The sequence below is a fragment of the Antrostomus carolinensis genome, unplaced genomic scaffold, assembly GCF_000700745.2.
Source record: "Antrostomus carolinensis isolate BGI_N321 unplaced genomic scaffold, ASM70074v2 scaffold13222, whole genome shotgun sequence".
Lineage (NCBI taxonomy): Eukaryota > Metazoa > Chordata > Aves > Caprimulgiformes > Caprimulgidae > Antrostomus > Antrostomus carolinensis.
This window is the reverse complement of record NW_010300248.1, coordinates 16,469-39,620: the sequence shown is the minus strand read 5'-3', so window position 1 is coordinate 39,620 and position 23,152 is coordinate 16,469. Positions and strand designations below refer to the sequence as shown.

Sequence of the window (23,152 nt, the reverse complement as noted above, 5' to 3'; positions counted from 1 at the left end):
CCTCAGCATCTGCCAGTGGCCACTTTGAGAGACACAATATCATCCCAGATTGGGTGGGATCCCATCCCACCATTGGGAACCTCGGGCCTGACTCATTATGGCAGTTCCTGGGCAGGCAGAACAGCCAAATGGCCACATAATGCTACATTTGACCTTGGCCTTCAATCAATTCATATCATGAAAACTCATGAGGTTGGTTCGACAGCTGTATTTTCATATAGGTAGTTCCATGTCCTGCCCAAACACCCACCAAATTATATTAAAATACATACCTAATGAAAGAAAGTGCTTTGGATGAAGAATCTAATGTTTCTGGATCATGTAAGAAACGTTGGCTTTGCCCAAAATCCAAACTACGATGTGACAATATGGGATGACAGTCCTCTTCCAAGGGATGATTAGTCATCCTTCCAGCCTGCGGGGAAAGCTGAGCTTCTCCAGATTCACTGTCCTCCTGCCAAGATTTGAAAGCAGGAAACGGATCTAGAAGATAAAAAAAGGGACACAGAATGGTACTTTTCTGTTAAAAGAATTAGAAACGAGACTCAAAAGGAAACAAAAAATGCGTACCCAATGCTTAGTCTTGTATGCTATAAAGGATGTGGTGTCATACACAAAGTGAATAAAAACATTGAAATACATCAGAAAGCTACAAATTTTGACATGTAACAATTGAAAGAAAAAGGTACTGAAATGAAGAATGCACACTAGGATCCCTTTTTCAAAGTGTATCTTGGGAATATGCACTTCTGAATAGTTCAACAGTGTAAAAGAGCCTTATTTACTTATCAGAAATCCAAAGTTAGAAGAATATATTTATTGTCAATTGCAATTATTTTGCTGTGGAAATTAATTTTTATACCTTATGCATGTACTTTGAAAGATTGTCCTCCTGGTTTTGAAGCAGGTAAGCCTGACAATACCTCTTTATGTACCATAACCATTTGCTTAAGTCTTTTTAAAGGAGTGTTGTTGGGTTTTTAAGTTTAAATCCATCTTGACACCACTGAGAAAAAGAGATTTCTTCATTCATATGGAAGGTGTTTTATTTTAGGCAGGGGATTCCAAAACAACCAATTTTTTAAAATCCATATAAAAAGTTAGTTGCTAACATCCCTTACAATTCTCAAATATGGTTTTCTAGCTGTCTAACAAAAAGCTAATATGGCCTTCCAAGCACTTTAATTTAAAATCCCACCCCCCTTTTCCTTTCAAAGAGTTGTCTATATTTTCCAGTTCAAATCAGAAATTTGAAAACTGGGTTCAAAGTGTGCAGAACAACAATAAAACCCACAAAGTAACCTTTAAAAAATAACCCTTGTACCTGCTTTCCATTGTACATTTACTAAGTATTATTGGGATTTTTGTTTTGTTTTGTCTTTAAGCTGTAATCTTGCCTGTTTACACAGGACAAGATACAAGAAGGGGACCTTTTAGAAAAAAAAAGTCAACAAAAAACTGCAGATCAGAACATTCCCAAGATATAAGGGACAGCAGGTGAAGGGTTAGTTAGAAAGCAAACCATAAACTATCGAAAGGCAGATAACTGAACGTATGGCGAACCATACTTACCCTCCCCTTCTCTCTGCAGATGCATTGTTTTGAAATCAATGAGGGGAAAAGTGATAGGGCATGGCGCTAATAAAATGAAAAAGAATGGCAAAAATACTAAAGTGAACACACAGCACATTCAGAACACACTATACATAACATGTAAAGCAGGAAGATATAGTACCAGGGGGAAAAACACCCCACCTTTTGGGCCAGGCCCTGAGCACTCTCAGCTCCCAAGCAATTTCAGTGGCAGGTAAGGATGCTCAGTCCTTAGCCAGTTTGAATTTTTTACTGAAAAGGTTTACAAAGAACTGACACAGGAATAGTAAAGACTTATTGTAGTTTAATAAGAGTCTCACACATCCTCACAAAAGACAAGTTCTAAATATGTTTTTGCTCACAGCTTGTAAATAATAGAGATGGTGGCAATTGCCAAAAAGCAGAATTAGTACCCAGAAATACAGATTAACTGATCTGCATTTTTGCCTGAAGCCAGCAAGCATTTCATGTTCATTTTCAAGAACTCTGTCAGTGGCAGGCCTTTAAGTTTTCTATTACACAGGCTTTAATTACCAAATCTTGTAACAGGATTTGGACTGTTATATATTTATTTACAAAGCCAACCCACTCCAGTGGAATGCTGCAAGGACGTGCAGTGCCTTTGAAGGCTGAGTTCCTAATAACTATTGTGAACAGGACTGAAGAACAGCTCAAGTCGAAATACTCTGCAATGAAATGACACCTCTTGCAAAATATCATGATTTTAATACCGAGAAGTTTGTAATATCAATTTATATACAGATATGCTACTTTCTTTACAAAGTAAAGGTCATAAAGCTATTTGGGTAAGTAAAACCAAAGCAGCTTTTATGAGCAAATTTAAAGTAATAATGAAAATGGAAGCCACAAACCTTCTGAGAATACGTGTTAAACCAGATTAACACAAATAGAGGATGCAATGTAATGTGCAAGTAAGCAATTAATGTAAATAAAACACTTAACATAAGCAGGATTTCTTTTTTTAAAAACTTTAGATAAAGTTATTAACTTGGGCAACCAGAATGAAAATTCTGACTCAAGTGTGTTTGGATGCCTGCAAATCAACTTCTATATGACATGACATACTGTGAATATACAGTTTGTCAGGGCTCAGGAAGGCCATCTAGCAAATATTTTACAAACATAAACAAACCAATCACAAATTGCAAACCTCCTAATTTGTCAAAGGGTTCAAAGGGAAAGATGGATTAATGCAGGCAATTAATTTGGAAAACAGTCAACACAGGTGCCAGATTAACAGTAAGTTATCACCATGTGAGCTTCAGGACAAAGCTTTATGTGCTGACACGCTGCAGCTATATGCTGCACTGTCACATGTCAGTGTATACACTGTCACATTCAAGGTATACTTCACCAATTTTCATATTTATGACACAGCAACCAGAAGTTAAGTGCAGTTATTCTTTGTTACCAGTGTCTTACTAACATTTGACCGTGACACTTACAGGTACCTCACACAATAGCTGTCACTGGAACAGCCTGTTGGAAGGTAAAAGTTTGTCCCTACGTAGAAAAACTGCACTGTAGCTACCAAGTTGTTATTTGCAAGTTTTTTAAAACTGGAAACAAGTGGAATGTGGTCATTGTTCTGGAAGGTGTTCACAGTAATTTAGCAAACTACATACCACTTGCATTTTTTAAGGTGTGATGATTCAGAATATCAACACTAGGCAGAGGAAACAGGATATAAGGAACACATAAAAAGAGAAGTACTTTGAAAAGAAGATATTGACAAGAGTGTTTTGCTCTGGTTACAAAAGGGTTATTTTTTTAGACAAATAAAACAACAGTCTAAACAGTTATTACCAGACATTTAAGCAACAAAGTTCAGTAAAGTCACAAGCTTAGAGGCTTGATAAATCTGGAAGGCCACAAAGAATAAGGTCATAAAGAAAGAATACTGTCTGAGAGAAAATTGGGTTTTAAACATTTTCCTTTTCCCAAAATCCAAACAACGGAGGGAGAAGGGGCACAGAAATAATACCCATCTGCAACTTTAACTTTTACTGGAAAATCCAGAGCCATTTCAAATTGTCTCATGACATGGAAACAACCATCTGACACTCCTGATGTTTAAAACAAGACAACCAACGGATTTTTCAGAATAAATGAAATATAAATTGCTGTGTTTAGTAGATTAGTGATTTTAAGTCAAATTCAGCTAGTATTAGAACTTCAGTAGTTTACATTTAAAGAAAAATAAAACCCAAAAACCAAACAAGACACAGTGTGAATATTACCTATAGGACATAATCAGAGGAAGCGCTTTTAAAGACTTGGATGAGAGACTCGGGGTCCTGGGAACTGTAAGTCACTTTTTAAAAACAGAAACAAAACAAAAAAACCACAATACCCAACCAAACAAAAAAAAAAAAAAAAACCCAAACCACCTCTAATCTGTAACTTAGGCTTTTTGCTTTCTTTTGTTGCTCCTTTGACTATTTTCTCTTTACAGTTTTTTAAGGTCCTTATTTAAGTTGCAGATACTCCTCAAACAAGATGTGACTTACATCATGACTTGGTCGATCTTACCATGTCTACAGGAACATACTATTCAGAATGAACTAAAGAAAAAAGAGTGAGTTGTCTGCTGCTTCTGCTTTGTCAGATGTTCTACTTATCATTACTAGCTAACTATACTGTGAGCTAAAGGCTGAAAATTACCTTCCCATTTGTCACCATCAGATACGTTCTTCAGATCGAGACGCGGGACTTGGACACTCAGAGCTTCCTCAGAAACACTAATGTTGCCGTCCTCTGACACCTCTGAATCAGTATTTGCATTAAGATCACAAGTGTTTCTACTGGAATCCTGTATTTAAATAACAGAACAGAACAATTTGATTATTATTTAGCAACTAGAAATCAGGTACCTAAGCAGCATCAATTCCAGCACTTCTGGAAATTACAAATAAATATATAAATAAATAAATAGAATCTTCTTGCCTAATTTAAGGATTATAAACAAGCTTCCCCTCCCCCCCAACAGTAGTTAATTATTTGCATTACGAAACATTCCTTACATGACATGCAAAAGTATAACCTTGCTCTGCTGCCAAAAGTTTCTGTGAAGCAAGATGATGAGATCTCTAACAGAGGTTTTGCAAATCTTGCAGCAGGACAATCAACATAAGATTTTAAATGCTAAATTTATTGGTTTTCTTCATATCTGTATCTCATGTAAGTTTATAAAATGTTATTTTATATAAAGGAAATCATAATCTTACCAGAAACATCTCTGAAGATATACTATCATTGCCACCAAGCAATATACTATTTTGCCTAAAAAGAAGACACAGACCTCGTTATCATTTTAAATACAAGTTCTTAAGGGGCAGTAAACACTGCACATTCCCTTTACATTTTATTCCTTCATTCCCTAGTCCAGTTTTAGCAGCTATGCAATGTATCTCCTTGAAGTGGTAATTAAAATTCTGGGTAGCAAAAGTTGCATTGCTTGCTCCCCCCCCACCTTTGCTCTTCACACAGAATTTCAAGCTGGAGCATGTAAACAACAACTGGACTTGAACAAAGCTGGAAATAAAAACAGCTCAGACCTTTATTCACAAACTAGAAGTAAATATTTTAAAACTCAGTTGAATTCAAACCGAAATTTCAATCAGTGCTGAACTCAAACTGCAAATAAACTTAAAGTCTTCTGGCTAGTCACCTTTACCAGTGTTAATTCTTCAATCATTAAGAGCAATAAAATGTGCCAAACTATTTTAAAGAAAAAAAACATTTTCTTCTTCTATTTCTCTCGCTCAGAATATAGGGATTGTTCACAAAAATCCCATGATATGTATCATACAGGCTTGTATTTATTTTCTCTTTTAAGTGCATAAAGTTCCATGCCTTTTACATCATCATAAAAAGGTAACTCCATCTTATCCTTTCTGTTTTTAACTGTGAGAAGTTGTGTGTTTAGTTTCACCTCCCTTACGTTACACCACGTTGTCACAAATCACCAGTCTGGAACAATTACTTTTCAAAACTGAAGTTACAGACTCTGCCATGCAGAATGAGAGAAAACTAAAGAAAAATACGTACCTTTCACTATTATTTTCTCCATCAACATCTGCATCTTTATCACATGGTTTCAATAATACATCTGCAGCCTGTTGGCAAAAAGTATGTTTAGAAAGATTTGGGAATGGTATTCTAAGCTGAAAATATTTCTGTAATCATCACTGGCCACAAAAAACCCTCAAGAACTAAAAGTACAGCTTTTTGTGCGGGGGTGGAAATCATATTTTTTAACCATGCAATATTTTTCTATCTAAAGTGAAGCCAGTAACTAGGTGTTTTAATCACTAGAAGCCAGACAATGACCTTCCATTTTCAGACAAACCATTTTTTATCATTTCTTTTAAATGTTAACAACAGTTCCCCTGCAAAAATGTTAATCACAGCATGAAGTTTGGGGTGACTGAAATCACGGCAGTAAGTCTATCCTCATCTCAAAAATAACCGAGTTGGATGTAGACTTGTGCTCAGCGTATATGAAATGAAACAAGTCTGACAGACTTTCTAAAAGGAGCTACTAATCCCTGTTACTAAATAAAGCAACAGCAACATAACTGGAAGGGGATGAAGAAATGCTGGCATTTCTGTGACACCATCTCACAAAACAAGTTCAGATGAATACATGTCACCATTTTGTTCACTAAAAGCTGGCACAGGAAGACTGACTACTTTTAACATTTACGCCAAAGGCCAGTTACTTGAGTTCTTCAAAAACTGTCTAATTTGGGGGAATAGAAGAAACCTGAAATATAAAATATGTAATTTTAAAATAGCAGATTACATCTTGTTTCAGGCTTCAAGATGTTTTCACAAATTATCTTTAAAATGTCTGAATATAAAATAAAATTACCTGGATAGTTCAAATATACATTAACAGTTGCCAGTTTACACTACTGCCAGTAATAATCACCCTTACCCGACAAAACTCCATTATTCTGTTTGCATTATTTCAGTCCTCAAGTCAAAATTCCAATTCAGGGAACCAATTTTTAACTACAGTGCATTTGTCATACTCCAGTAGATGATTTCTACCTGGAAGATGAGCCGTGCAAGTCTTGCATAGTCAGACTTATTGTGGTTGTGGAAACAGCTGCTTCAGTTTCCATTTCAGACCCAAAGGAGACCTCACATGCACATCCTTTGATTCCTACAACCCTACATGCCCCTCCTTTCATACAGAAATGTATTTCTCTTTAACATCTCCCTGAAAGATACAACTCCCCAGTAGGGTTTGCAATCAGGTATTATCTAGCAGGTAGAAATTAACACTGAAAAAAAGCAAAATTTCAGCCTAAAATTCTACCTTAGCACTGATTTCAATGGACAGAAATGTATCAAAAAAGCAAAAAAGGCCCAGAATGACATCAGGTATGACAACAAAGCGCATCTTTGAGTGTGTCTCATGACCAAGAGCTCCCAAGCATCATGTTCCCCTTTGTGTTCTTAGCACGGGAACATACTTGGAACTCCAAAGTGCACATACTTCATAAGGAGTGTAATTATGAAAACTTAAAATGCACTGAAACTCCACCAATTTGCAATTTTTGTTTCTCTATCTACATTTGTATTTTTTGCGTTTTGATTTCTGAAACTCAGCATGTATTTTAACTAGAAAGTTAATACTAGAGAGTTAATACGAGAAACTCACTCTCTGTTACTTCTGAAGGCTTGCACTGTCAAAAGACTGAAAACCTAAAACAAATACTACAAATAAAAGATGACTTACAATAGCCAGTCAGGAAAAGACTTAGGGCAAAAATAGGAAATTCCACCCTGTACTTTCAATGGAGTTCTTGCAAACACAGTATTCACCTGAATTGGCTAAAACATCATCTAATTGCAACACCATCTTTTGTGTATTTTGAGCTCCAGGATAACAATCTAATAATTTTTACTAACAAGATTTGGTGCTAATGCATCAGGAAAGAAGCTGGATAATCAATACATTCTGTGAAATTTTAATTTATAGAATGAGATTCTAAAACAATAGGCTACTTTAGTGGGAACAAATGAAAAATTTGGCTTGTTAGATGATTCAAAATAGTCATTTGGGATCCAAAAAAGCAAACCAAAGGCTACAAGAATAATATATTACAATAGAGAAAAGGACCATGGCAACATTTTGTTTTAATAAAAACATAGATTCCAGACAAGACTCACAGTTTCACTATGCTAAGGTATCCATTTCTGTCTTTTCAAGCTCACAGACCCATTAAATTCTTCTAGTTAATTTAAGTCTACTAACAATAGGCTTACTTCTCTGGTTATCTTTCAGGAAACCCTCTGAAAGATTTACAGACTCACAGGCTTAAAAACCATTACAGAAAGCTCTCTACAGATGCATGGCATATCTCTCTACCCACATAATTCATCATTTAGATTTATGACAATGAAAGTTTTAACAAATGAATAAGGAACTACAGATGTTAATTTTTTATTAGAAGTGCTTATCTGACAGCTGTATATGTGCTGTTTCATAGAGTGGTACAAACTATGTTCTCTTGCATATTACTGTGATACTTGAGGCTGCACCTTGAATACTTTGTCCCATTTTGGGCCCCTCACTACAAGAAAGACATTGAGGCACTGGAGTGTGTCCCAAGAAGGGCAACAAAACTGGTGAAGGAGGTGGAGAACAAGCCTCATGAGGAGCAGCTGAGGGAACTGGGGTTGTTTAGACTGGAGAAGAGGAGGATGAGGGGAGACCTTCTTACTCTCTACAACTGCCTGAAAGGAGGGTGCAGTGAGGTGGGTGTGTGTCTTTTCTCCCAGATAACTAGTGATAGAACAAGGAGAAATGGCCTTAAATTGCACCAAGGGAGGTTCAGATTGGATGTCAGGAGAAGTTTCTTCGCTGAAAGGGTTCTCAGGCACTGGAACAGGCTGCCCAGGGAGGTGGTTGAGTCCCCATCCCTGGAGGTATTTAAAAGATGGGTAGATGGGGTGCTCAGAGATATGGTTTAGTAGTGGACAGGTATGGTTGGACTCAATGATCTCAAAGGTCAAAACCAACCAATTCTATGATTCTATATTTTACAACATTGCTTGATCACATAAAGATACCCTGAATGAAAGACTTGCTCAGGCAAAATGCTGGTACAGTGCAGGTCATCATTACAAATTCAGGCCATACATACTACAAACCTTCACATTTGATTTTATATGAAGATCTCATAATTTGCAGCTCAAAGCAAAGCTGACGCATGTTTGTTGTATAAGGCAACTACTTCAGCATTTACAGTTGCTACAGTGCTGTGCTTCCATTCAACCTGTAGACAATACTTGCTTCTTTCAGTGACATGACGCTGTTCAATTCAAGCATCATATATAAAAGCAAAGCCACAATTAAATCTATGACACCTGATTATCCTGTGGTTTGTTGTTCACATCTTCAGTTGCTTTCTGAACTTAACAGCAACTTCAAGTATCATTAACATTGTATTTTCTGAGCAAAACAGATTTTAAAAAATACTACTAAGTATTTTATTTTCACAAGCACGTTAGTATCACATCCTAACACGTGCTCATGCAGCACTCTAGACAGATTTTTCTGCTTGGAATACAAATGGTCAATCCTGATACTTTTCAATATGACAATATTAAGCGTTGAACCTCATCAGGAGGTTACAAGTCTAATTTCCTTTCATTTTTCTTTTGCTGAACACGTCAAGTGTAAGAATTGTAAGTGAACACATCAGTATGGAGGGACACAAACTATCAGCACAGCAGAAGTCAAATAACTAAGCAAAGAGGTCTAAGGAAAAGTAAGAGAACCTCTTTCAACCAGAAAGTAGATGAAGTTGTGTTGCAAATAACTGCACATCTATGCCTACCACAGAAGAAACTGGAAATAGTAAGAAAAGGCTGTAATTAGCTAATTATAAAACCACACCTTCCTAGCACAAGCACAGTCAAGAGGCCACAGAGTCTCCAGGTGACTGCTACTTCTACTCTTTCTTGATGCAATAAAGGGTGTGACTAACTGTGGGCTATGCTGCAGTCACAGCTCTAGACCTTCTGCTCCTCAGGAAGCCGTTACTAACACAGATGCTATTCTAACCAGTGCTGTGCTTGCTGATACACTGACTTACCTGAGCAGAAGGAAGGGCTGGTACCTGTGAAAGACCAAGAGAAAAACATTAGTCAGGGTCCAAACAAGTTGCACCAAAGTACACAAAATTTCCTCTGTGCATGTCTACGAAGCGTGCACAGCAGAGAAGACAATTGACTGCACAGAACAACAGCGTCATGTAAGGCTGCATCAGAGCTATTAGGGAACTGGATCTCTAAACCACTTTGCTAAAGTCACAGCAATTTATGATTTTCATATCCAGGAGGTTCTTGCTCTCACCTGAACGCTTTCTTCTTCCTCAGTTACAGTATCATGTTTCATAGCTTCACTGTCTAAATCAGTGCAAACCAATACTTCAGAGCAGTCTCCTGTGTTCTCACTGCTACCAGTGTCATTATCTTCAATAACATCATTCCTAAAAAGAACAAAAAAGTTTTAGCAACCTGTTATTCTAGCTTTAAAAAAAAAAAAAAAAAACAACTTTTTTTTTCTTAAACAGTATCAAACATCAGGCTTTTCTCAATAAAATTTTTCTGACCAAAGATACTGCTAATATCTACAATTTCAATCACCTGTAGGTAAATTTAATTATGTAGTGCATATCTACTTCTGAGATTTTCTACAACTGTATGTGATAGATATATTAAAATGTATGTATTTGAACCTTTTATTAATGATCAGGCATATATCCCCCACTTACTATGCTGACATAAGGAATAGAAGTGCCAACAGCCAGAAGCAATGACGTATTGAAACGACTGCGACTGGATGAAGTTGCTGTGGCTACGCTCCTCTCAATATTGAAGCCCATTAGTTTACAGCTACTATCACTATGTTCTCCTCCAGTGAGAAATCCTATTATTTCTAACATTTAATCTTCCTAGAATTCAACTTCAGGCTTGTAACAGTACAACCAGATTAAAACTAATTTATACCGTATTTATGTCATAGAATGCAAGACTGGTTAGGGTTGGAGGGGACCTTAAAGATCATCCAGCTCCAACCCCGCTGCCATCAGCAGGGACACCTTCCACTAGACCAGGTTGCTCAAAGCCTCATCCAACCTGGCCTTATATTCTTTATAGAAGAATTCTTTAAAGAATGTCCATATATTCTTTACATGCCAGCTCTCCCCTGTTATCACATTATTCCATAATTCATCCCAAGCTTTTGACTTCCTTTGCCTTCCTTCCGCTCCCTGACAAAGAATTCCAAACTACTTTAAAAAATACTCCTTCTCTATCAGATACACAGTATCAGATACACAGTATCAGAGATACCAAACACGATGGTTTGGAATTTAACATTTTAACTCTTTTCTTAATTTCAGTGATTATTTTAAGTTAGTTGCAAGAAATTTGTGCTGTATCACTGCAGGTTTTAGTTACTCATTTAACTGTGTATTTGCCTTGTGCAGAGTCTGCTGGCAGCACTGTTTTAAAGGACCCAGACAATCTCTTTCAAGAACACTATCATGTGTCCTCTATTACACTTAATCCACAGTGGAACGACGATCAGAAGCATCTGAAATAGGGACTGTGCCAGAAAAGTATATTGGTTTCCAATCTGCAGTGATGGTACTTAGAGCTTCTGCTTCTGTGAAGTCAGTCAGTCTTTAAAGCACTTACGCTGTAGCTGAAGGAATTCAGCTACAACAGGTCTTTCAGGCGATTACCCACTTACTTATATACAATCCTATGGAATTCATGAGAGATGCAACATAATCTTACTGGTTGTTAGATCCTTCCTCATCCCCGCTGGGATTTTTTGCTTCACTGTTACAGCCCAGTCTGTGTTGCTGTATGTGTTTAAGATCGTTATCTAAGCTGCTCTGCAGGTCGAAAAGGTGCTGTTCCACAGCTGCTCTAATTGTTCTTTCTAAAATGCTAAAAAGAGAGACAGAAAATTCTTATTAAGAACTCTCCTTTCACATTAGCAGAGATAAACTTTACATATGACAGAAGAATTTTTGATGCCAAGTACTTCAAGGTAAAAAGAGACTAACTTCTCCAAAAGGCTGTGGAAATTACTGCACCTACTACCTTTTACTTCACAAGATTTACATAAAGTGTTATGAAGTCTATTAACAGTATTTCAGAAGTAATCAACACATTACAATTACTAACCTTTTTTTTTTTTTAATAACTATACACAAAAAGTAATAAAAGCCTAATATATTAATGTGACAGTAATATCCTGTGTCCATAACAGGTCAGAGTCAATCCTGGAGCAGGTACCACTTCAGCACAGGTGGCTGCAACCACTCCTGAACGGGGCTGTAATTGTAAAAGGCAAGAGGCAACAAACAGCAGAGACAATAAGCAAGTACCTGATGAAGGACACAGGATATACTCAAAGATACATCAAGAGAAGAGCATTCTTTAACAACAGACTATTCTGTTGAGTGCTCCTTGGGCAGTTCATCTAAAATACACAATTAGGCCTATAAAAAATCCTCCCATAAGAATCTTAATTGTGCATTTATTTTTCCTCCACATTTGTACACACAATTCCACTGAACTGGACTTAATATTAACAACTAGAAGTGGTGCTAAAAATATTTAAAGTCAAACACCTACGATGTATCTAAGTATAAAACCAAAGTGCTTTGGAATCTAGACTCTCCCATACTGTGCTCTCGTGGTTCTGCAGCCAACACCACTGACACACATTAGTGTTAAATGCCGTAAGTGAAATACTTCACACTAGAGAATCTTCATTCATAACTGTAATCATCAAACCTACTGCATTTCTTTTTCTTGAAAGAAGATAAATCTTCTATGCATGTACTAGTAACGGCACAATTCAAACATATTTTCATTATACTTACTCTGCAGAGGCTGGCAAGATACTTATGGGAGAGATATGAGCACTGCAATAAAGAAGAAATAAGTTAATGTAAACCCTGAAGTCAAAAGAAAGCAACCTAGAAAATAAAGATGGCATGTACTGCGGTTAATAAAAGCAGAACAAATATGTAGTAAACACTGATTTGCAACCTCTTTATTATTTAGATTAAGAAATCCTAAAAAATGTAAGATAAAGTTGTAGAAGTAGCAACGCAGATTTGTGTTTCTCAAGAGCCAACACTCAGTACACTATGAAGCTTTAAGCTCTCACAGGTACAGTCTTTCCCATGGGAAAGACTAATCCCTTAGTCTCCAAAGATTTCCTGACACCTTGCTTAAGAATGCAGATTTTAACCTTGCTGCCTAAAGCAAATTCCAAATTACTCTCCTTTCCTCCACGGTTGCAGTTCATGGAGATTCTTCCCTGTCTGGCAGACTGTTGCATAATTTTATTCTGTAATGTTCAACAGGTCTGCAGAGCTCTCCAAGGACAGCTACATTTCAAGTGGAAAGCAGGTACCTTCCAGAGGTTTTGAGACAAAAAAAGCTAACCACTTGTCAAGCATTTGGAAATCTGGCACTTGCCACTTCAGCCTAGAGCGTTAAACTCCTGGGTGGGTGGAAATCAGTGTAACTAACACAAGTAAGTTGAACTAAGTTAACTCGTGTGTCTATAGTCCCTCTACAATTTTCCATTAATATGATCAAAATTCTCTCATTATAAACAGACTACTTAAATTTTAGACAAAGTCACAGTAAATATGCTAAGAATGAAATAAAAGAAGAAAACTCTACTGTAAACAACAAGTTGCAACTTACATATCTTATTCAGAAAACAAATGCTAACTGCAATTCAACTCAGAGGTGAGGAGGGAGGTAAACAGCTGCTTTTTCTTCCTATTATATAAAACTAAGCTCAAAAAGCTGAAAACCAACATTTTACTCTACTCTTTAACATGCAACAACACTGTTGGCATCCAAATTTTCAATATTATTTTCATGAATCCATAAAGTAAACTCTGAAACACGAGGCAGCTTGCCACTCCACTGGAGAAATGAACAGGTACTACCTCTGCGAGACAGTTTTGACTGATATCAGCTTTGCTTTTGCTAGAAAAATGCAGACAGTCTCTCTGCTTACTCAATAACAGTTTTAATAAAGCAAGGAATATCTTGGTTATTAAGTTTATTAGTAGTTCCACCACCAGAGAGGTAAGATAATTAGACCACCACAAGCAGACTTTCTATTTTTTCTTCTTCTCAGCAGATGAAATACAAGCAGTAAAGGACTTTCAATTAAACACTAGTTGATAAGGAAAGTGGTTAAAGTATTTATTTAAAAATAATTATGTCCTTTTGCCTTGGACAACTTGTACTGGGCCAACAGCAAAGTGCACTGTATTTACACACCAGCATATAACAACTGACCAAGCAGGTGCTCACAGAAGTTTTAATTTATTTATTTTTTTAAATGGAAACTTGATTTTGAATCAAGCTCATTTTAGGATTTGGGTGTTTGTTTGCCTAGGTGAAAAACCAAAGCAGTTGTGTTCCACGTGCTTTGACAGAACTGGCAGCTCCAAACTCAGAATAGATACTGCCACATAGCTTTGGAAAATTAAAAACACTTGATGTAGAAGTCAGATCTTGTAGCCACTAAATTCAAAGCTGCTGGATCAAACAACTGAGGGTGAGCACACTGGCATTTTGTTTTGTTTTGTTTTTTAAACAAAGAAATGGTAAGAAAAAGTTCACAAGGTATTTACATTACATGAATATTTCTGTGCACAGAAGTTCAGCACAGCCCTGCCACTTGTACAAAGTAAGTTTTCTGATAAACACATTTTGTTTTGACAATACTTGAAAATAAAAAAATAAAGGCATGAAGCTGTGAATAAGTTCAGCTTCATGAACAAGATAAAATTGTTTTCCTGAACAAGAGAAAAACTGTCCACTCCCAGGACAAACTGGGGGGAAAATAAAAGGCAATTGGAGCACAGAACACTGCAACACTCTGGTTGTAAAACAGTAAAAAAAATTCAATCAAGGACGCAAGTACAAACAGTATTTAAAGGAAACTGTGATGACCTGGAATCCTTTTATTTTAACACTTGAGACAATGAGGAACTGTGTCAAGAGTGGGGAGAATCAAAGTCCTCCCCAAAGAATCCCAAAGATTTCAGACACGGTTCACAACGAAATTTTCCCTCTTACTGAGTAACCTTCAGGCTCCCGGGTGGGATCACTCCCCAGTGCTTTCCTTAAACACCTTTAGATGCATTAGAGGCACTCAGCAAAAGAGATGTCTAAATCAGCACTACTGCAAAGCCTCTTACCTCTTCAACTAATCACTTCAGCAATTAAGCACTTTTTGAAAGAAATGTGTCAATCGCTTTTTGCTGAAAATACATCACAACTTCCACACCAAGGTACAACAGTTCAAGGATACTTTTTAAAAGATTATGTTGCTTTTAAAAGTAATTTATGTTGCTACACAAAGCCTTAATGCAGCATGACACAGCAAGGCACAGAAAGGTAAACATCTTTGTTTCATAATGCTAACTCACTCCTGAGAATCTCTTTTGCACTGTCTCCCTACCCATAAAAAGTCCCGGTAAAAATATACCTCAAGATAGAAAAATACATTAACTAGAGATAAAACATTTAAAAGTTTTTCTTAGTAATTGACTGACTGTACACAGATTCTTATTTCTTGTTAAAAAATAAATAAAATAAAATCAGTCGTCACGTTATTTCATTTCACAGTATCTCCAAAATACATTTAATCTCACATAATTTTAAAGTTAAAAAAAAAAAAAAAGTCTTACTTGTAATCATATCAAAGCAATATTTTCCTTTCATATAATTAATTACCTGTGCAGCAGAACTTTGCAGGCCATTCTGATTATTTTTGCTATCCCAAATGAACACTTCATGTAAAAATGCTTCATTTGAAAAAAAGCAAAGCGTGATGTTGGCTGCTGGTTATGCATACTGCTTGCTGGGATTCAATAGCTGCTTGTCAGGCAGTACTTCTGGAGTGCTGCACTAAACCCTGCAGTCTAAATAGAAATAGACTGCAACATGAGGTCACTCCTGACAATAAGCTGCCCAATCAACACTTGAAAGCTTTGCTAACATGTTGTGCAGGGATTTTCTAGGATAGAAGTAGGGACAAGTATTTGGATATTAAAGAGAACGCTAAACTAAAACAATAAGATATTTTCTAGTAGTTGAGGCAGTTGTTGTATTTGGTTACTTACTATAAATGCATTTTGCCTCACTTTGTTGCTGTTAATATTATGGATCAGAGCTAATTAAAAAAAAAAGCGTTAGCAAAAATATCACACAAGCAGTGAGAAGCTCAGCCTTGTCATTGTATTTAATACAAACAGCAAACTGTTTACAGAACTTACTATTTGTCATATCTCATATTTTTACACAAATAATTTTGAAAAGCCCAAAGAACGTACCAAGAGTTTTTCTATCAGGCTTTTTGACTGATAATATTCAAGTTGAACTGCAAAAAGTAAAGCAAATGCTGCTTGGCAAAGAGCAGCGATGAAAAATTTGGAATAATGACAGAGAAGGATTCTAAAGTGATTATTTCAACAGCAGGTCTTAAAAGTCAGCTGCAAGGCTGAGTCAGTAGTTCTCTTCTTCAAAAGTCAGGACAGCAAAACCAAAACAGCCCTGGTGAAAATACTTCTGATAACGGAGAATATGATGTTTCCTTTACGTACACATTATCAACTCGTGTGCAGCAAATGCTCCTCGACTGGGTAACAGGCTTAAAGATCCTTCAACAGGTTTATTTTAAAAACCATTTTCAAGCAGTCACTAAATGAAACTGCATTAATAGTTATCCACATTTTCACCAGATCCCTCTCCCACTCAAAGTCAAATTAACACCGTGCAGTGTATGAAGTTTTGTGAAGAACAAACAGAACAAGTAGAGAAAAAAAAAAAAGGTAGTGAGCAAAATTATGAGCAAGTTCCAGTTCAAATAACTGGAGGGAAGGTCACATACCCCATCATGCAAATCTAAATAAGCAATCTTTAACAGGCAGAACGTGCAGCCTCAGAGCTCCTTTCCTTCTCTCCACAGAGAGACTAAAACATACAGACGTTCCATTCCCAAAACCTGCAACTTTGGAAAATTTGCAGCATCCCAAAATCACAACAGCAAAGAAGCAACAAAATTCCAGATTAAGGAATTGCAAGAATCATCTTGCAGTAAGATTTACTCCTCCTCTTTCCTTTATAAGCTGCTGTAGGCCTTATGTCAAGACAAATATCCCCAAAAACCTGCATTAATATTTGCTTTTTTTACCTTTTTTTTTTTTAATATCAAGAAACGAAAAAAAAAGGCCATTAAATGCATACTATGAAAGCCTTTGTGTTTGGAAAAATATTTACAATATTTATAGTGGTTAAAAGTTTAATAAAGCATACTTTCTCAGTCTCTAATTTTTTTTTTAATGTTTTCTGCAGCTGTTCTGGTTTTACAGTCAAAATGCTCTTTCTTCTTCTACAGGATTCTTTCCTATCCTTCCCCACAAATTATGTAAAATGCCAACCATAATTAGTGCTTATTAATTTTTAATTAACCCTAAACATCAAGTAAAAATGTTATTCTCTTCAGGCTATCATATATAAACTCTCAAACATGTTGAGTTTGTCACTACGGCTGCACTTGCACATTCCACAACCAACTAAATACCTGAGAACAGCTAAATTGCTTTAAAACTTTAATTGGAAGAAGAAGTACTTTGTAGAAATGCCAATTACAGTAACTTTTGGGGTTTTTTTAATTTAACTCAAACTAAAATTAAACAGTTCTATTGCTGACAAGGATAATTAACTATTAAAATATAATTTAAATTACAAACCAGAATTATGTTTCTCTCATTATTTTATATTTTACAAATCCTTGCAATGAAGCAGAAGCGTGCAGCCAAGCAGCTGAACACATTTCAACCCAAAATCCACATTCTTTAGACTACTCAGTCTTAGGCAATAAATTTATATTTGATTTTCTTTGCATTTCTTTTGCTTTTAGTCACACTTTTATTACAGATTCTTCTTCCCTACAAGTTCTTACATGCAATGTCCATACCTAATATTTGCTGTAGAGCAATGGAAACTATCAAATCAAAAACTATCAAAGTAAAGCAGCCTTAATAATTAAAACTTGTGTACTACAAGCAAGTAAAACATAAACCTGTGTGTTACAAGTAAGTGCAAATAAGCTCTCAATTGGAAGTACCATTTTAAGTTAATGCATCTCCTTTATGAGGACTGGTCTTAATTGAAAGCTGACTCCCACTCCAACACTTTGCAACTTCCAACCTCGCTACCTACCAGCAGAGCTTACCCAAACAGATCCCTCTACAGAGTCTGGCTCTTTGGAAGGTAACACAGGTCGTTACACCTGTTCAGACACTGTCAGACCTTGCTTTGCTATGCATTTTTCTAATAACTGTTTTCTAAAATGCAGTTAACAAATTAAACCTCAACCTGTGCACAGGTGCCAGTCGTGTCACTCCTACATTGATATAACAAAGGAACAACAGCCTCTGAGAGAAATTTAGTCAGCAGAGTTTAAATTAACTGAAGAAGGATCTTCAGGTGTTTTGCAAATATATTAGCCAGTCAACTTTCACAAAATAGAGTATCCAGAGCCTTCACTTCAACTCGAATTAAGGAGACATTCTGGACCAAATCCCGTGTTTTTGCAAGTCACCCATTCTACAAAGTCTCACATCTGAACTTACAAAATGCCATCTTTAAAGTGCTCCAAATTTCCCCCACATTGCTCCTACTAAAGGCCTTTCTAAAACCTAAATTCCAACCTAAAAATCAATAATGGTCCATACTATCCCACTTGCTCTCCACTATCCTTTTGGTCACATATAGTTCCTCCTCCTCCCTTGTGTTCTCTCTCCAGCGTATTTTCAGGAAGTCATCACATCTACAGAGTCATCACTGCAGCTGTTTATGAAATATATTCCACGGTACTCTAGTGAAATAAGAAAGTACTTTCCTCATTTAACACCTGACCAAATTGGGCATTAAAACTCTGGCCAAACAAATTCTCACAGGTTTAGAATCAAATTAGGGTCATAAAAGACATCTTTGCTCACTAGCACATGACAAGAAACAGTCCTAGGATTTCCCATTGAAAGGGAATGGTGGAAACATGGCATTGTTGGTTTACATCCACCAATATTCAGATATTTTTCATATTTCTGCTACAAAATTTACTGTTTAAAACCACTCTACAGCTTCACTACATAAGCCCTTTTTCCCTTTCTCAGCATAAACCACTGTAGTTAATCCAATCTGAGTTCTACAGACATTCCTCTTCTGAATTTGGGAACAGTTACTTTACCCCATATTTTACTACTAGAAGAACTACACCTACTTCTAAAGCTTCAGTTTGTAGACAGGATCACTTATCTCAAAAGCCTGACAGCTTCTCTCTCAGACAGAACAGACTATACTCCAAACTTCAAACTCCAAAGCATAAACAAGTCACCTCGTTGATGCTGCAACGCTCCTGGAATCTGAGAGATTCCCTGTCATATCTAGATGCACCACAGCTGGCCTTTCAACAGGTTTCTCTGTGCCATCTTCTGGAAGTTCTTCAGACTGCTCAAGTTTTACATCTTCCTCCTCTTCCAAGAGATCATTGATCTAAAAAAAGATTTATTCACAGTTAATGGCTTGAAAAGTTCTCTGAAGAGGTCCAGGGAATTATAAGAGCATGAGAGGTATAAAAAACAACGAACAGTTTTCAATTTTAGAAAAACAGGCACATTAGATTTATGTAAAATCATACATTCCACATCATTAAAAAGGTATATAACCCTTTTAAAACACAATGGACAAAAACTGAAGAGAGAATTACTTTGATGAAGCAAATTAACACAAGCAGAATCAAGAAACAACAAAATCCTGGCCACACTGAAGTCACGAGGCACAGAACCTTTCTTCCTCTACATATAAAACAGGAATAGATCATTCTCTTCTATCCCATAGGTAGCCTTACTCACATATGAGAAGCGTTTTCAAACCCTTCTATGGAAGATAACATAGAATCAAAAGAAGAATCTTCTTCTGAAGATTCTTCTTCTTAAGATTATTTGAATCTAAAAATCAAAACTCCAAAGTACTGAATGAATACATTTAAAGGCAAACGTAAGAGCAAAACTATTGATAAATTTCTGTCAAGTCTCTTGTCTAATTTTGTTTCTTTGTTTCCAAACAGAAGAATTTTTTTACTAAAGTAGCAAAATACAGCCAATTTAAAAATTAAAACAACATAGCCAACAGACAACTCAATATTGACACCTTCATTTTTTAAAAAGCAACTATGTCTACAACATAAAGAGGTAAACACAACAAAGTGATTGTTGACTGCAAAGCCCCCCTGTGACTGATTACTGACCTCCCAAGCTTGTAACCCCAAAAAATAAAGCAGCAGCAGCAGCCTCAAGAAAATACACTTCATAATATCTGCCACATGAGTATAAAAAAACCACTGAATTAAGAAAAACTGAAACTTTAGAAGTTTCAGATTACACAGAAGGCAGAGAGGAGGTGTTTATTTTTCATAGGGGTGTAACGTGTTGTATGGTGCTACATTCAGGGCAAGAAATGGATTTATCCCTGAGTCCTCAGTGTGCCAGTGAAGCAAGGACAAGCCCAGCCACATGAAGTCAGGCAGGAGCCCTTCTGTACACCCCGCATCAGCCCGGGAGGGAGCAGGACCCAACAGAAGTGCACTGTTGACATCTGGTGGAGACACCACGAAAGTAAAGGGACATGCTCACCAAACCTCAAACTTTGGGACAAAACCAAAACCACACACTACACAGACTGTTCTGCCTGGGAAACCCTCTTGCTAAAACACATAATGACCCACAGACAAGACAGTAATTTCACAGCACGAGAGCACAGAGCAACTGACCACACTTTAAAGAGCACTCATCCCAACCTAAGGTGACAGTCCTCAGCCTCCGCTGGCAGAAGGCACAGCCCAGCTTTATTGAAGAGCTCCCTGCACGCAGCAGGGCTGTCTCAGCTCTCAGTGCTAGACAGAATCCTGCAAAGAGCTGAAGACACAGCAAACACTGCAAAGCTGCAGCACTTTGCTAGAAGAGCTAGCAGAGCAGAAGCTGCTCAATCCAGAACTTGCTGCCCACGCTTGGCAAACCACACCAATGGGTGAGGTGTCTACTGCCGTGAAGAGGAAGCAACTGGCTGTCCTAGTACTTGCCTTACCTGTCCTCCTAGGCCAGGTTCAGGAGATAATTAGGCTTTAAAAATTCAATATTTCTTATTATCTTCCTTAGCAACTGCTGGTTATTTACCCTTTTTCCTCTTTAAAGAAAAGACATCATTTCTTAAACCAAGTGCACATGAGAAAATTCAGTTTATATCTTTCCATATTTCTGAGGAAAAGTTTGATCCAAGATTTTATTAATAATGCACTAACCTGGCTTTGATTATACAAGAGTACTTCTGTGCATTATCACTTATATATCACAACTTCTCAGAATTAAAAATATTTGCCAACAGAAGAAGGTTCTATCACAATACCACACTTTCATTTCCCTACCAATTCTCCATCTCTATTTATCCCAGCATGACATGGTATTTTACTTCCCAAAGTTAAATTTGTTGTGAGGAAAGGCAGAGGAATGATAATGAATATCATCAGTCACATGGACCTGTCCATCTGTCAGTCCTGACAGTCAAGCACCAGGACCCAGAGTATTTCTATTCTATTCAACTTTCTTTTTCTAATTTCAACACTTTTCCTCACTAATATCAAGATGATATTTTGAAGTCTTAGAATCAGAAATACCATTCAAAAATTTTGGCATAGGTAAACACCACTGAGAACATCATCCAGTGGAGTGCAAGACCCTGCATGTTTCTGTAAGACACACCTAGAAATATCATTGACCAAGACCAACAACAGTGTGGTTCCTCATTCACTTAAAATAAACAGTTCCCCATTCCTAAAAAGGTAATTTAAAAGCTCTGCTGTTGATATAGCATAATAACATCTATGTCAGGCAGGATATCACTGTTGGTTTTGTTCTTATGTATTTTTCTACATAGCATAGCTATACTCACTACAAAGCAACAATTTCACAAGCATTATCTATGTTAAGAAAATCCATTTAAGGAAATACCAGGTTTTGGCAGTTTGCAATAAATTAACAAAAGGCATACTAAAGAAAAATTGTATTTCAATATATCTTTCATAAACATAAACGGGTATAACAGATACTTAAGTGATAATATATTGCCATTTAAAATAATTCTTACCTGCTCAGTTATTGAGCTTAAATCATTAGTAGATGAAAAATCTTCCTCTTCATTTTCAAAGAATTCATAGTAGTTCTCCAGAAGCCCTGCCATTATTCTGCTAACTATTTCTTGTTCTTTCAGATCCTCCACATCTGTGTAAATGCTAAAGATTTCAACACTGTTTTAGTTTAAAAACCTAAATCCAACTGTTTCCCTAAAGAACTCCTGTAAATGACTGCTGTGACTAAGGGCTACACTTCACACTGTTATCCCTAGTAGATTCTGAACACACAGAATTTCAAGCATGCCTTCACACTGCTGCATTATAAAGCTTTACACTAATTTATATTTAAAAGTGATGACGTAACAACTATTTAGTCAATTAACTTTTCCTGAGGAATATTTAAAATTCAAGTATTTTCCTGTAGAGAGGAAACCCCATTATACATTTGTACTTCAATGGCTTTCTCCCAGAACTGCTTTCTCACTACAAATAATAACCTTACACACTATCTCTAAAAAATCTGAACCTCAGTATAATCACAGTAATGCAACAATCAAATCAGGGGCGTCTAATGACACAGCTCATAGACAAGCTGTCGTTTAAATCCAAGCAAAAACTGTCAAGGCAAAACTGAGGTGAAGGAGTGGGGGGGAACAATATGCCCAAAACATATTGTGTACTCACTGCTGTTACTCATGGACTAGGAAGGATCAGACTACAGATGTACACTGTCAAATTCACATAAAAACACTACATGAACTTTTATAACTAACTTACTGAAAAACATCCGGGCCAAAGACCGCAGCTAAAGAACTTGCCGACCAAATTTCTTCATGATGTGATGCTACATTAGCTAAAAATTTACACAGAAACTTTAACAAACTGTAATTAACAGGTGGAAGCTGCTGCAAGAGGAACCTCAATTTTCTTCCAAATTCATCTTCATTATTATAATCTGAAAAATAAAGAAATATTTTAATTATAGAAATAAAATATCTGCTTTTTCACATTTGATATTGATCAACTTTTTGACTCTGACAACAATTATTTACTTGTAAAGTACAACAAATTTAGTCAGACCATAGGCCTAAAATTTCAGAATTTTACTTGCATTTGTTCAGTCTGAGATTCTCACACTAAATTCCTCTGGGGGCAGGGTGGGAACACCACCCCAAACCCAAAACCTGAAGCATCCAGCCCACATATCTGAATGGTATTTACAGTGGGAGTACTTCATAACTATCTATCTGTCCCACCATC

At 36.6% G+C, this 23,152-nt stretch overlaps 1 protein-coding gene across 2 annotated transcripts in view; it reads right to left on the bottom strand.

The window, feature by feature from the left end:
• The window catches only part of FAM13B (family with sequence similarity 13 member B), a 39,001-nt gene that overhangs the window by 10,284 nt on the left and 5,565 nt on the right, over positions 1 to 23,152 (bottom strand). The window contains exons 4-14 of one of the 2 annotated variants that reach the window (XM_010163073.1): positions 22,670 to 22,847; positions 21,907 to 22,051; positions 15,436 to 15,539; positions 12,543 to 12,584; positions 11,443 to 11,598; positions 9,992 to 10,127; positions 9,732 to 9,755; positions 5,665 to 5,732; positions 4,842 to 4,896; positions 4,279 to 4,426; positions 273 to 483 (exon numbers count right to left, since the gene is read on the bottom strand). In XM_010163073.1, the coding sequence (XP_010161375.1) occupies positions 273 to 483; positions 4,279 to 4,426; positions 4,842 to 4,896; positions 5,665 to 5,732; positions 9,732 to 9,755; positions 9,992 to 10,127; positions 11,443 to 11,598; positions 12,543 to 12,584; positions 15,436 to 15,539; positions 21,907 to 22,051; positions 22,670 to 22,847 (1,267 nt within the window). Of the gene's footprint in view, positions 1 to 272; positions 484 to 4,278; positions 4,427 to 4,841; positions 4,897 to 5,664; positions 5,733 to 9,731; positions 9,756 to 9,991; positions 10,128 to 11,442; positions 11,599 to 12,542; positions 12,585 to 15,435; positions 15,540 to 19,102; positions 19,261 to 21,906; positions 22,052 to 22,669; positions 22,848 to 23,152 lie in introns of both variants that reach the window. The other variant, XM_010163072.2, reaches the window with a different exon arrangement.